Source organism: Oncorhynchus clarkii, chromosome 21 (assembly GCF_045791955.1).
Source record: "Oncorhynchus clarkii lewisi isolate Uvic-CL-2024 chromosome 21, UVic_Ocla_1.0, whole genome shotgun sequence".
NCBI lineage: Eukaryota > Metazoa > Chordata > Actinopteri > Salmoniformes > Salmonidae > Oncorhynchus > Oncorhynchus clarkii.
Genome location: NC_092167.1, coordinates 20,874,938 through 20,889,141, shown reverse-complemented (window position 1 = coordinate 20,889,141; position 14,204 = coordinate 20,874,938). Strand labels below are relative to the sequence as shown.

Below are 14,204 nucleotides of genomic sequence, written 5' to 3'. Positions count from 1 at the left end.
TCAAGGTATTGGTGTGGCCATCACAAAGCCCTGACCTCAATCCTATAGAGCATTTGTGGGCAGAACTGAAAAAGCGTGTGCGAGCAAGGACGCCTACAAACCTGACTCAGTTCCACCAGCTTTGTCAGGAGGAATGGGCCAAAATTCACCCAATTCATTGTGGGAGGCTTGTGGAAGGCTACCCAAAACGTTTAACCCAAGTTAAACAATTTAAAGGCAATGCTACCAAAATACTAATTGAGTGTGTTAACTTCTGACCCACTGGGAATGTGATGAAAGAAATAAAAGCTGAAATAAATCATTCTCTCTACTATTATCCTGACATTTCACATTCTTAAAATAAAGTGGTGATCCTAACTAACCAAAGACAAGGAATTTTTACTAGGATTAAATGTCAGGAATTGTGAAAAACTGAGTTTAAATGGATTTGTGTAAGGTGTATGTAAACTTCCGACTTCAACTGTATATCACATTTACATCTGTATTCAGACCCTTTACTCAGTACTATTTTGAAGCACCTTTGGCAGCGATTACAGCATATTCTTGTGTATGACGCTACAAGCTTGGCACACCTGTATTTGGGGAGTTTTTCCCCATTCTTCTCTGCAGATCCTCTCAAGCTCTTTCAGGTTGGATGGGGAGTGTCGCTGCACAGCTATTTTCAGGTCTCCAGAGATGTTCGATCGGGTTCAAGTCCGGGCTCTGGCTGGGCCTGCTCAAGGACATTCAGAGACTTGTCCCAAGGCCACTCCTGTGTTGTCTTGGCTGTGTGCTTAGGCTCGTTGTCCTGTTGGAAGGTGAACCTTCACCCCAGTCTGAGGTCCGTTCATCTTTCCCTCAATCCTGACTAGTCTCCCAGTTCCTGCTGCTGAAAAACATCCCTGCGGCATGATGCTGCCACCACCATGCTTCACCGTAGGAATGGTGCCAGGTTTCCTCCAAATGTGACGCTTGGCATTCAGGCCAAAAAGTTCAATCTTAGTTTCATCGGACCAGAGAATCTTGTTTCTCATGGTCTGAGAGTCCTTTAGGTGCCTTTTGGCAAACTCCAAGTGGGCTGTCATGTGCCTTTTTATTGAGAAGTGTCTTCTGTCTGGCCACTACCATAAAGTCCTGATTGGTGTAGTACTGCAGAGATGGTTGTCCTTCTGGAAGGTTCTCCTATTTCCACAGAGGAACTCTGGAGATTTGTCAGTGATCATCGGGTTCTTGGTCACCTCCCTGACCAAGGCCCTTCTCCCCCGATTGCTCAGTTTGGCCTGGCGGCCAGCTATCTAGGAAGAGTCTTGGGGGTTCCAAACTTCTTCCATTTAAGAATGATGGAGGTCTTGGGGGCCTTCAATGTTGCAGAAATGTTTTGGTACCCTTCCCCATATCTGTGCCTTGACACAATCCTGTCTCGGTGCTCTACGGACAATTCCTTCGACATCATGGCTCTGTTTTTGCTCTGACATGCACTGTCAACTGTGGGACCTTATATAGACAGCTTTGTACCTTTCCAAATCATGTCCAATCAATTTAATTTACCACCGGTGGACTCCAAGTTGTAGAATCATCTCAAGGATGATCAATGAATACAGGATGCACCTAAGCTGAATTTTGAGTCTCATAGCAAAGGGTCTGAATACTTATGTAAATAAGGTATATTTTATTTTTAAGACATTTTCACCAAATTTTTTAAAATGCTTTAAACGTCCTCCCACAAAATGACCTGCCCTATCCAGCAGCTTACACTGACTCTCCTTTTACTGACAGCTGGAGCAGCAACTTCATGCTCTTCCATGGATGTTATCTACTAATGCATTTGGAGACTGTTTTTAATTTACAATGATTACATCAAGATGGCTAGCAATTAGAAAGTTAATTAAATGTCATCAGCTAGCTAACTTAGCTAAACAGTGTGTAAAGTTAGCTAGCACCTCTATTTAGTTTTTTAGTAATCTTACAAAAGCTAGCTAATAATACAGTTCACACTGCCTCTGTTTTTTGGGTCCTTACAAAATAATAGGCGACCTTCACGATATTGTCGGTGGTAGCAAAGCGCAACCATGTGGACGAATGAAGACGAGAATAAAAGTGTGTTTGTCACCAGAGTGGTTTTGAACGTGTTGTGACGTTTGACTTTACCAGCATAATCCACACTTGATAACTTCAAAACGAGCACTTAAAACTAGCATAGGCAACAACTACCCGGATGGAAAACAGTGACGCACATAACCCCTTCTACGCGTGTGTGGGGGAGGGTTCGTGAAACATGTTTTTGCGATAGAAAATTCTCCAGACCTCCTGAGGGAGGGGTGACAACGACATGATTTTGGAGGTATGACAACACGAGACTAATCTATGGGTAATAATAGAGTTAACGGGTTACACTTGACACACTCAGGTTTTCCACCAGAAATGGCCAAAAAGAGTAGAACCAGCTCACTTTCTTTTACAGTATGATTTGACTATTAGATGTTAAATGTTTCTTTTTAAAAATATTTAAATAGGAATAGTTTTACCAAATTAAAGCGAGAGTTTAGTTCACGTAACAGGGTTGACCTTAAAATAAGGGATGGTCGTAAAATGAATCATCAGAAATGACTTTGTCAAAGCCACAAAATAATGGGGGCTTTACAATAATGGTAAATACTTTGGGATAAAATATTCCTAGAATCACAGGATGCACGAAGGGACAAGACAAAATGCTAAATTTTGGCACTTTAGCTAGTTTTTATTAAAATATTGTATTTATTGAGTTCTCCATGTGGTTTATATTAAAAGGCACTTCATTTAATATAACAGACTTTTAAATATTGGTACACAATTTCTACTGAAAATATCAAAGGGATGCAAACGGCACTCTTTTTTTGTTTGTTTATGGAAGACCCATATAGCATATCTTTATGTTGGCCTGTGTTGTGATATTACAGACATCAGATAGCAGATATGTTTTGTATCAGATTAGATTGTGATGTTTTTGGGAAGACCGGTTGACTGTAATGTATAGGAGTCATATGGAATTATGGGTTATTATGCTTTTCATGCAAAAAGAAAAGAAGAGTGAGGGAGCATTTGAATTTCAATCCATCTGCCACTGTAAACCATGACTGCCTAACCCCCCGTCAGCCTACCACTATCCAGAAACTCACCTAACAATACTAACTTTGCTCTCCTCAACACTTGATCAATGAACAATGAAAGCCCCTTTGCTTCGTGAACTTATATCTGACAACAAGCTCCTCCTAACTGAAACTTGGCAACACACTGGTGATTTATGTTCTCTTAACCAAGCTACCAAGCTGGTTATGGCTACCTGTGTCACCTCCGCTCCACTGGCCGTGGTGGTGGCCTCGCTGGACTGTACAACTCTAAAATCGAAATAACCTACTGTCTCTAAATGACTGAACTGTCTCTCCCTACTGTCTGTAAAGGACTGAACTGTCTCGCCCTACTGTCTGTAAGGGAACACCCCTCTGAAATGGACAAAAATGAATGGGAAGTCATTGGCACCGTACGAAACATACACACATACACGGTGTCCAATACCACTCAATTCAAAAATCAAAATATTTTTTTTTTTAAACGGTCCAGAAAGCACTTTAAGGGGGTGATAAGTTTTTCAAAAACTTATCACCCCCTTGAAGTGCTTTCTGGACCGTTTAAAAAAAAAAAAATCTTTCAATTTTTTTTTTTTACTCTTGGGTCTTGACTTGTTTTACATTTGCAATATGAAAAATCACGGTGGAGCGCACTCGCCATCTGTTGGATTTTTGGAGTGTTACACTTGGCATTTGCCATATGGCATTTGCAATCAACTTTGAATGAAACGACGCCGAATTGAGTGGTATTCTTTCGAATTTATTTTGTGTCAATTACACGTGTAAGAATGAATATACTTTTGTCAAATTGTATTATCATTATTTGTTTTTTTGTTTTTGCAATATGATTTCATAGGAAGTCAAAAGTCACTTTTTGGGGGGGGCAAATGCCATAAGAAATGTCCAAATGCAATATGAAAGATTTGGAAGTGCCAAATCAGGATGTTATGTCCATTTGCAATGTACGATCAATGGAAGTCGGCTTACAAACCCAAAAGTCAGTGAACCATGCCCAAAAGGCATTTATACTGCCAAAATGATACATAGCACTGTTAAGCCATGAATCAACCTAGATGGTCTATTTGTCATGTATGATGAGGGAGAAGTGGGACTGTTGTTTTTTAATAATTTTTTGAAAAATGTCCATAATGACAAGGGGCGCCCCTTATTGAATAGGCACGGGTGGGGGGTGCTCCCTACCTAACCGTGGACCCCTTTCTACCCCGTAATGGCATTAAAAACCATTTTTAAAATGTGCTCCTGGTAACCCATTCCATTCACCAGGTGCACGGCGGTGCATTTGCATTATGTTTCAATGGTCATTTACCATCGCAAATTTGTCATGCTCAAAAATACTGCAGAAATGCAAAATTGACTGGCCTGATGAACTCGGGATGGCCGGGCAGTGATAGTGGTTCCTCTCCATTGCTCGTTGTGTTGATTTCATCATGTGCATTTGGTGATGTTTTTCACTGTTGAATCATATTGCAAATGCACTGTGCGTTTGCAACATGTTTTAATGGGCATTTATCATCAAGAATTTGTCATGCTCAAAAATACTGCAGAAATGTGAAATTAACTGGCCCGATGAACTCGGGATGGCCGGGCAGTGTTTCTGGTTCCTCTCCATCACTCATTGGTGTTGATTTCAGAATGTCATTTTGGTGATGGTACCTCACTGTTTAAACATATTTAAAATGGACAAAAGTCAACCAGCAAGTCACCGTCCATTACACAGGAAGCTGAACGTGAACCCATATCCTCCTTGGGGTAGGCACTTATAGAATATCGAGTTTTAAGTCTTTATGTTAAGAACTGACTTATTTGCAGAGGGTTGAATGAATGTGTGTTATTTCAGAATCACAGAAATCTCGCATACCTCGGAAACACAATTCAAAAAGATTTGTCTGAACACGCTGCAACTGGATCTGTAACTTAAAAAAATTGACATTGTACGATTTCTCTTAAATTACGATAGATAAATGGCTGGTTCTTTTTTATTGACACCGTAGGTTCATTTACTTGGATGTGAAGCGGAAAAATTATTGCTCTATTTTCATTTTTGACCTTTAATCCCAGAAAAATGGCCATAACTCAGAAACCGTTGAGACCTAGACGCCATCTTGTTCTGGGCCAACTGCCCATTATGCCAAACCTATGCTCACCAAGTTTCGTCTTTGAAATCTTTTCCGTTTAGGAGAGAAGGTCACGTCGTGATTGGTGATGTTTTGTACGTTTGCAATATGATTCCATTTGCCCTCTTGTGGGATTTACCGGGAGAGCGGAAAAATGACCAAAATTGGAAAATTTTATAAAATGGAAACCGAATGTCCGAGAGTTCGTTTGATGACTTCCTGGAAGATCCGGCCCTGCTGCATGGCCCGACGCCGTCCGCAAACTTTAGAAACGTTGTCGGACGTCTAGGAAGGGACCGTACATTTGCAATGTGGACTTTCTCACTAACCATATGGCGAATGTCAAAATGTGTCCTTAAGGTATGTAAAGGACTGAACTGTCTCGCCCTACTGTCTGTGAAGGACTGAACTGTCTCGCCCTACTATCTGTGAAGCACTGAACTGTCTCGCCCTACTGTCTGTGAAGCACTGAACTGTCTCGCCCTACTGTCTGTGAAGCACTGAACTGTCTCGCCCTACTGTCTGTGAAGCACTGAACTGTCTCGCCCTACTGTCTGTGAAGGACTGAACTGTCTCGCCCTACTGTCTGTGAAGCACTGAACTGTCTCGCCCTACTGTCTGTGAAGCACTGAACTGTCTCGCCCTATTGTCTGTGAAGCACTGAACTGTCTCTGTCTCTAGTCTGGTTTCCGCCCCTCCACAGTATTGAAACTGCACTCCTCAAAGTTATCAATGACCTCATCTCTGCTGATGCTGGTGCCCTCAACATCCTGATTCTCCTTGACTGGAGTGCCGCTTTTGACACAGTGAGCCATCAGATCCTCCTCACCAGGCTGGAGGGCCTGGCTACAATCATGCCTCACAAACCGGACCCACAACATCTCCCTCAATGGCCACACCTCAGACTCAGCTGCAGTTATACAGGGTGTTCCCAAGGGCTCTGTGCTGGGTTCCTTACTCATCTACATCCTTCCTCTTGGTCAGATCCACCGTCACATCAACCTTGACTTCCACTTCTATGCAGATGACACCCAGATCTACCTCGGCACCAAATCCCTCCTCAACCCACCTCTGACGAACATTGAATCCTGCCTCTCTACAATAAAAACAAAACTTCCTTAGGCTCAACAGTGATAAAACAGAACTTCTCCACCCTCACCAAAGCTGGCAACCTCACCCTCACCATTGACGACACCACTGTCTCTCTCTCTCCCTCCATGCACAAAACCTTGGCGTCATCCTGGACTCCACCCTTTCATTTGACTACCACATAAGACAGACTGTTTAAACCTCATTCTTCCAAATCTGAAACATTGCCAAGGTCAGGTCGTTCTTCTGCCGTCCTGCCACTGAAACCCTCATACATGCATTCATCTCCTCCCTTCTTAACTACTGCATCTCACTACCCTCCGGCATCAAATCAAGCTCCCTCCATAAGCTCTAAATGGTTCAAAAACTCTGCAGCCCATCTCCTCACCAACACCAAGTCCTGACAGCACTTTGGCGACAGGGGCTTCTCCAGGGTTGCTCCAGCCTCCAGCCATCTGTGACTCGGGAGTCCATCACTATCTTTCAGGCCCTCCTAAAGCCCCAGCACACACACATATACAAGCAAAGAAATACACTACTAAGACACTCCTCTCTTCACCATTCTGAGCAGTACCTAAGCCTTACCCTACCACTTACCCAAACCTGGTTCATATCCAGATCCCAACCCTCCTCATACACTGATCCATGTATTAATGTTTAGTCTGATGTTTTGATTTGACTCCTGTTTTGTTGTTGTTTTTCATTTCTATAATTGTAAAGCGACTTTGGGTCCTTAAAGTGCTATATAAGTTCCATGTATTAATAGCAGTATTCAACGGAAAATCGTTTGCATGGATAGTTCAACAACATCTGTGTGAGAATTTTGGCACACATACTTAGGCGTACATCTGGCATGGCACTTGCCATTTCACATAAAAAAATGTTGCACACTATCATAGAAATCTCTTAGCTAACGTAAACAAACAACAATAGCCTCTTTGGAGTTTCTGTATTGTCCGGCCGAGTACAGAGTTCACCATTTCCAACCCGTAATCTTTCCATTCCAGAACACAGTGTCCAGACCTACAGCAGGAAAGAACATTGTGCAGCCCAATAAAAGAGGAGAAAAACAACACCTCTCCATGTTCTAATACTAAAGGGCAACTAACTGCAGCCTTGTCATCTGCTAGATGAGTCTATATCCCAATAAATCACCAGGGTGTAACCGGTACTCTGGCTGCCACTGCACCACGTTTGAAGTGGCTCCTGGCTTGCAGTGGGTCCCGGCTGCAGCTGCCAGTCCTCCAGGGCTCAATCAGTCCCAGTCCCTTATGGTTATGTCCAGAGGTGGAAAAAGTACCCAATTGTCATTCTTGAGAAAAAGTCTAAAAGTATTTGGTTTTAAATATACTTAAGAATCAAAAGTAAACCAGACCTCGTAATTTTCTTGTTTTTGTTTTGTTTACAGATAGCCAGGGGCACGCTCCAACACTTAGACATAATTTACAAACAAAGCAGGTGTTTAGTCTATCAGATCAGAGGCAGTGGGGATGACCAGGGATGTTCTCTTGATAAGTGTGGGAATTAGACCATTTTCCTATTCTGCTAAGCATCCAAAATGTAACAAATACTTTTGGGTGACAGGGAAAATGTATGGAGTAAAAATTACATAATTTTCTTTAGGAATGTGGTGAAGTAAAAGTTGTAAAAAATATAAATAGTAAAGTAAATTACAGATACCCAAAAAACTACTTACTTTACACCACTGGTTATAAAAAAGGGGCAACACCAACAGGCACATCACCTGCCCAGTTCTCTTCCTTCTACCCATCTCCCAGCTGCGCGCACACACACACACACACAGACACTTGCCTGAACTTCTGTCTGTTTACAGTGTGCTCTGGCCACAATGCGTGCAGCGGCCTGATACCGCTCTGGGGACACAACACATGCATTCTGCTGGCAAAGTGTTCCCTTCGTTCTCTCCCTCAGCCTATGAGACACACTTTCCTCTGTTTGTTTTGGTTCTCATTTGGTGCGGCATTGGCACAGCCCTCTCATGCGGAGGAAAGCATGGCTGTTGGATCGGTGGACAGCCACCTGCTTTGCAGAGATGGTTTCAAACAAAGCACATGTGTTGTGAGTTGAAATGCTACGGTGTTGAGTCAATTATCTATGTGGCCGTGCCATGTCCTGACATCCAGTGTCCACCCATAAGTTATTAAATAAGTACTAAATGTACTAAAATAATGACCGGAATAATATGGGGGAAGTCACAACTCTCATGTTTATGCCTATAGTACTGTATACACATTTCAGCGGTCAATAGGCTCCTTTAATCATTGTGCTCTAACATCAAAACTGTAATGGTTTCACCCCCTCACCATCATCTTCATTGGGCCTAGCTACTCAAATAAGATGTACAATACCGCTCTCTAGTGGCAAGAATGAAGTCAATCATGTTAAATGGATTTACAGTGACTTTCCCATTTACTTGCATTGACTCAGTCCCGAATCCCTGCTTATACTGTCCGTGTTGTTCTTCACTCTGATTTGTGTACCTCTCCTGTGTCATCTAGGTGATGGACAGTTCCATGCCTCTGATTGGTGAGCACGTGGAGGAGGACAGGCAGCTGATCACTGATCTAGTGATCAATAAGATGTGTAGCGTGCTGCTCGGTATCAACACACCACAGCCTAGTGCTGTGAAGGTAAATCTCTTTCACCTCTTCTCCAGAGTGTAACACTATTATGGATTTGTATTTGAATTGATTATGTAGATTCGATCTCAGAAGTAATGAACAATTGCTTCAAATAAGCCCTTGTGTAGGGAGTATATCAAACCAACCATGCATCATGCACTATTACTGTCCATTTTCAATGCTTTTCATTTCACAGCCACAGACGACCCAGCCAAGAAGGGCCCAAGGTAAAGAGACCTCCATCGACATCTTATCACCAGTTTGATTGCTACAACAATTGATTGCTGTTGTGGTGAATATGACTATTATGAGTGTTGAGAAATACACATAGTAGTGCCTTGAGTGTCTCAGACGAAACATGAGTGTGTGTTCGCACTGCAGGTGGGCATCGCTCTGGCTCTGGTTCTCCCTCCCAGTCAGCCCAGGGTTCTCCTCAGCGAGCTCGCTCAGCTAACACCTCTCCCAGCCAGGCCTTCCAGCCAGGACCCATCCCACCTCCCGCCGCCACCGGCCCTGGCTCCCAGAAACAACCTCCTCAACTGAAGTAAGTGATCAAATGCCTCAAATCTCATTTCCATGATCAAGGCTGATGTTTACACGGGTGTGTAATACTAATACTAACTCAACAGAAGAATATAATTAAGGCATAAGGGGTTGTGTTATATGGCCAATATACCATGACTGAGGGCTGTTCTTAGGCACGACTCAACGCGGAGCCCTTAGTCGTGGTATGTTGGCCATATACCATCAACCCCCAAAGTGCCTTATTGCTATTATAAACTGGTTACCAACATAATTACAACAGTAAAACTGCATATTTTGTCATACTTGTGGTATACAATGTGATGTACCACGGCTTTCAGCCAATCAGCATTCAGGGCTTGAACCACCCAGTTTATAATGTCTTATATTGGCCATATACCACACCTCCTCGGGCCTTATTGCTTAGGATCTCTAGTGAAAGTTCTGTGTGAACCTTAAACTGTCTGATCATTAAAACCTTCTGGGTGAGTACTAGGAATATATCTACTTGCAGAGCAGATCTGTGCAGATGCCACAAACGGCTGCTAGATGGAGACATTGTATAAAGATTTTACTGTACATGCTCCTGTAGCTTGACTGTTCTTGTTTACTAAAATACTCTATTATAATCTCTGACATGCCAACTTTTGTTCCTGTTTAATGGCTGTTAATAATGGCCTGCATTTACAGGATGCTCAGCTCCAGAAACCTCTTCAGAAAATAATATGTGATAAAAGTGAAACTACCTCTAGTTTTGATTCTCTCGTAACTCCTCCCTAGTTCAACGTGGATTGGCTGTACATGGCAAAGGGGTTGTCGGTTGGGCAATTTGCAACTAGATTTCTCCACAACCATTCCTCAGTTTGCCTCCTCGGATATACTTCTAAAGTTTGACTGTATTACTGCTATAATAAACATTAACATGTGTCTTCTAAGATTAAGCTCCTTTGTAAAAATGTTGTTGGCCTTAGAGAGCAAAGTGCACTAGTTTATTCCCTATTGTGTGTGTTGTTGGCCAGCCTCTGTTGATCAAACTGTGCAGTGGCGAAGTTGGCAGAATACGATCCCCTCGCACCTCTTCACACATGTGCATGCATTTATGCATGCACATACATCCACCTTCTCCATGTTGCATGTCCCTCAGGCCTCAGCCTCACTCTCACTTTCGCTCCTTGCAGCAAATCCCAGTCGCTCACCAACACCTTCACTGAGACCCTGAAAGGGAACGCCACGGACGATGAGGCCAAGGCAGAGACCATCCGCAGCCTGCGCCAGTCCTTCGCCAGCCTCTTCTCCGACTAACTTCAACAGACTCCCCATATCCATCCGCCTACTGTCAGCCATTGGCCTCCAGAAGAGCTCCAAGATACCATTATTTTACAGGGCGCGCGCTCAGTCAACCCACAGAGCAGGATCTTCCTGTCCACCACTTCCTACTTCCTGTTCTTACCCATAAATGGCAGGTTGAGAGCATCCACCTCTCAGAATCATCCGTCAATTTTTTTTTTTTTTAAATAGTACATTAGGCTATAGTTCATCTAGTACTGCTTGGTTGGTGTAGTTGAGATGTAGGTTTGCATTCAATTTGTTCATCTGATTCATTCTTTTGGTCATATTTGTGTTTTATCAACTTCAAGGATGTTGATATACTTTGGGAGATAAAGGCAATATTACAGTATTTATAAATGACCAATAATAGTGTATGAGCTAGGTTTACCAGCAATGCTTAGCATCTTGCCAGTCTCATTTCATAGAAATACGATTTCCATGTCTTGTAGGCTGATATTACAATATAATGATTTGTGATTTTGCTTTGGCCTTTGAGTAACAAAGTATTTTTGATGTAAAATTCCTTGCATTAGGTCAAGATAGTTTAGGCTACATACTGTACCTGTCAATTTGCAATTATACGAGGCGGAAATATTATCTTAAGTCTTCCATCACAGACAATTCTTCCCTAAGTTTTAAGCATTTATGAACTAACCAGTGTAAATAGCGCTATGAACATTTTATTTATTTATTATTGGGCATTTGATTCACTACTATTCCCTTGCTGTGTATTGAAAGGTGGGAATTATGTACATAACACAGAGAAGAAGAGCTGACGTCTTTGCTTCAATGGTTATAAGATCAGTTACCTTTTAATTCTGTACATACCGTAAGGTTGCAAATACTCCTGGGAGAATTACATTTACTTCTGATCCTTGGGTTTTGAAGCGTGGTCGACCTAAGAATAGACATGATTTGCAATGTGTTGGTATGTCTATAGCTTATATCCACTTCAGGAAATGACAGTCGTCTTGTAATACTCCGAATATGTGCATATGTGGTAGCTATCTACGCTAACGACACTATCTGATAGCTGAGTGTCCATATTATCCCCCCCCCCCCCCCCCCCATCTCATTATAATAGAGAAGGACAGACCAATCACATGACTGGATTGTTTGTTCTTTTGACTTAAGTGCAAACATTTTAAGTCTCTGCGCCCAAATGGATTTTCTTTTTAGGGTAACATTTTTGACTGGTATGAAAAATGCCAATTCTATTTCATGGATTGAATATTATTGTCCCCATACTTTCTTTAGTAATTGCACTTCAAGTCGCACGATCAGCAATATGGGTGAAATGAAACTCTCTATCTTGATTTAAATGCATTTTTAAACAGTTAAGATTGTCTTTTCACTTTCAAACTATTTATTGTCCTAAACATTTATGCCAATCATAGTAAGGTATTATTATCAAAATGGACCAAATGATATGTTTGTATTGTAAAACCTGTGTTTTATTTATTTTGTCTGTTGAATGTGAAATGCTTCTACAATTCAAAGTACCGACTACTATGAAAAGCCATAACAAAACAATGATTTACTGAAAATCTGTTTTTTTGTTTACTCGTTATCACTGTGAGTGTTAGTTACGCTTCTAACGATTCAATCATTTTGCTTCTACGAGTGTTGATTTATCGTGTACATAGGTATAATGCTGTAAGCTTGTGAATGCCACACATCCATAGTGATTTATTTAGTAATTTGTTAATTGACCATTTCAGTAAGCAAATAATGTTAATTAGGCACTGAAGAAATTCTGAATTGAGTGGTGAGGTCATCTAGTAACTACCTCAATTCCAGCAAGCTGTGCTGCTAATAGTAGTTACCACTAATACTCTGAAGTGGGTGGAATTAAGACAAAAAAAAACGAATGGCTTTCACTTGACCTAATCTGTATGTCTGCATGTAATACTACAATTTTAATCCTAATGTTCATACAGTAACTTTGATGTACTGTCACTCAAGTAGTTATTTCCTGTGAGTAAAAGGCAATAGACCCATAAATGAGTCTATCTACGGTCAATAACTAAATGAATATGACATGGTTTTCATATCATGATTTACATTTACATGTCATTGCAATGGAGAACTAACGGCAATAGCCCTTAAAAAAATGTATGCTTATTAAAGTGTGCCCTATGCCATTCAACAGATGCTCAGAAGTCATCTACACCAGCGTTGAATAGCCGTCCTCATCTCTTATTTTCCAATCTAACAGAACCTACTGTCATATATCCTCTTATGATGAGCATCTGCTGGAAGGCATTGTGTGCCCCCCTGTGTGTTTCTGATATACGTGTGGCATGAAAACGGACCCCTGGTGTGCCTCTGGTGTAACAATATTGTCATGTAAATAGTTGCTGTTGTCTGGCTGCTTATACTGTATGAAGTGTGTGATGCATAATGTGTGGTAGTGTTATAGATGCAAGTTATTTTAACATCGTTTTGTTATTTTGTTCAGTTTTTATTAAAAGTGACATATTTTATTACACTTAGTGGTAAGTCTTTTTATTTTTCGTATTGACAAAGCATTGTACAGTGACGATTATAAACCCCTGTTATACAACCATGTAATATCCCATTCTTCATCTCAGGTACTGTAGAATGCATAGCATCATGTCCCCATTGTCTTTGTCATAAGGAATACCCAGACATGGGATCTTTAGGGCGTGAAACTCATAGAACACTGAGGATTTGCAAGGTGAGTACCCACAAATCAATTTACGGCAACATTGGAATTATCAGCACTTTCCATTTTCTCTTGACTGTCTGTCACTTTTTGCATTTAAAGCATACAACTTTATTAACTACCACCAACCCACTTTCTGTTTCTGAAGTCCCAGATTTCAGTGTGAGTGTCTGATCACAGACAAGTCTTCTCCATTTAAGGCTGTTAGTGAGTCCTCTGACTTCTCTTGAAAGCACACAACTGTCAGGATATTTATTGATAATCCCAAAATTCCTTCGACTCAGATTCGTCATTTATTTGAGTTGGCGTGAGGTCTGGGTCTAGGAGTTGGGCAGGGGTAGGAAACTATTCCTGAGTGCCCGGAGGTACTGCAGGATTTAATCCCAAATAGGCACCACACTTAGCTACTTATTGATCCTATGGTTCTAACAAAGAATTTAGCTTTAAGATGCTTTTGGGAAACCGGGCCCAGTTCAGTGTTTGCCTAAATTAAAACCTGCCTAGGTTTCCAGGTTGGCTAAATAAATACAAAATATAGTGCCTGTGGCACTCCAGGACAGTGTTGCCTATCCCTGGAGTAGGAGATTGGCAACGGCCTGGGTCCATTCCAGACCAAATAGTTTTCTGAATTCCTTACTTTGCTATGATCTGGACTGTTAAGAAGTGAGTAAGTGAGTGTTTAAATTTAGTTTCAGGTGAGTATTCATTTGACCTC

At 41.5% G+C, this 14,204-nt stretch overlaps 1 protein-coding gene across 1 annotated transcript in view; it reads left to right on the top strand.

Annotated features, from left to right (window-relative positions):
* Nucleotides 1–11,250, top strand: part of LOC139379358 (synapsin-3-like) — a 121,917-nt gene extending 110,667 nt beyond the window's left edge. Inside the window, exons 11-14 of the mRNA XM_071122165.1 lie at nt 8,827–8,958; nt 9,146–9,176; nt 9,331–9,493; nt 10,650–11,250. Coding sequence (XP_070978266.1) covers nt 8,827–8,958; nt 9,146–9,176; nt 9,331–9,493; nt 10,650–10,773 — 450 coding nt within the window. The 3' untranslated portion in view covers nt 10,774–11,250. The remainder of the gene's footprint in view (nt 1–8,826; nt 8,959–9,145; nt 9,177–9,330; nt 9,494–10,649) is intronic.
* Nucleotides 11,251–14,204: the final 2,954 nt, after the last annotated feature.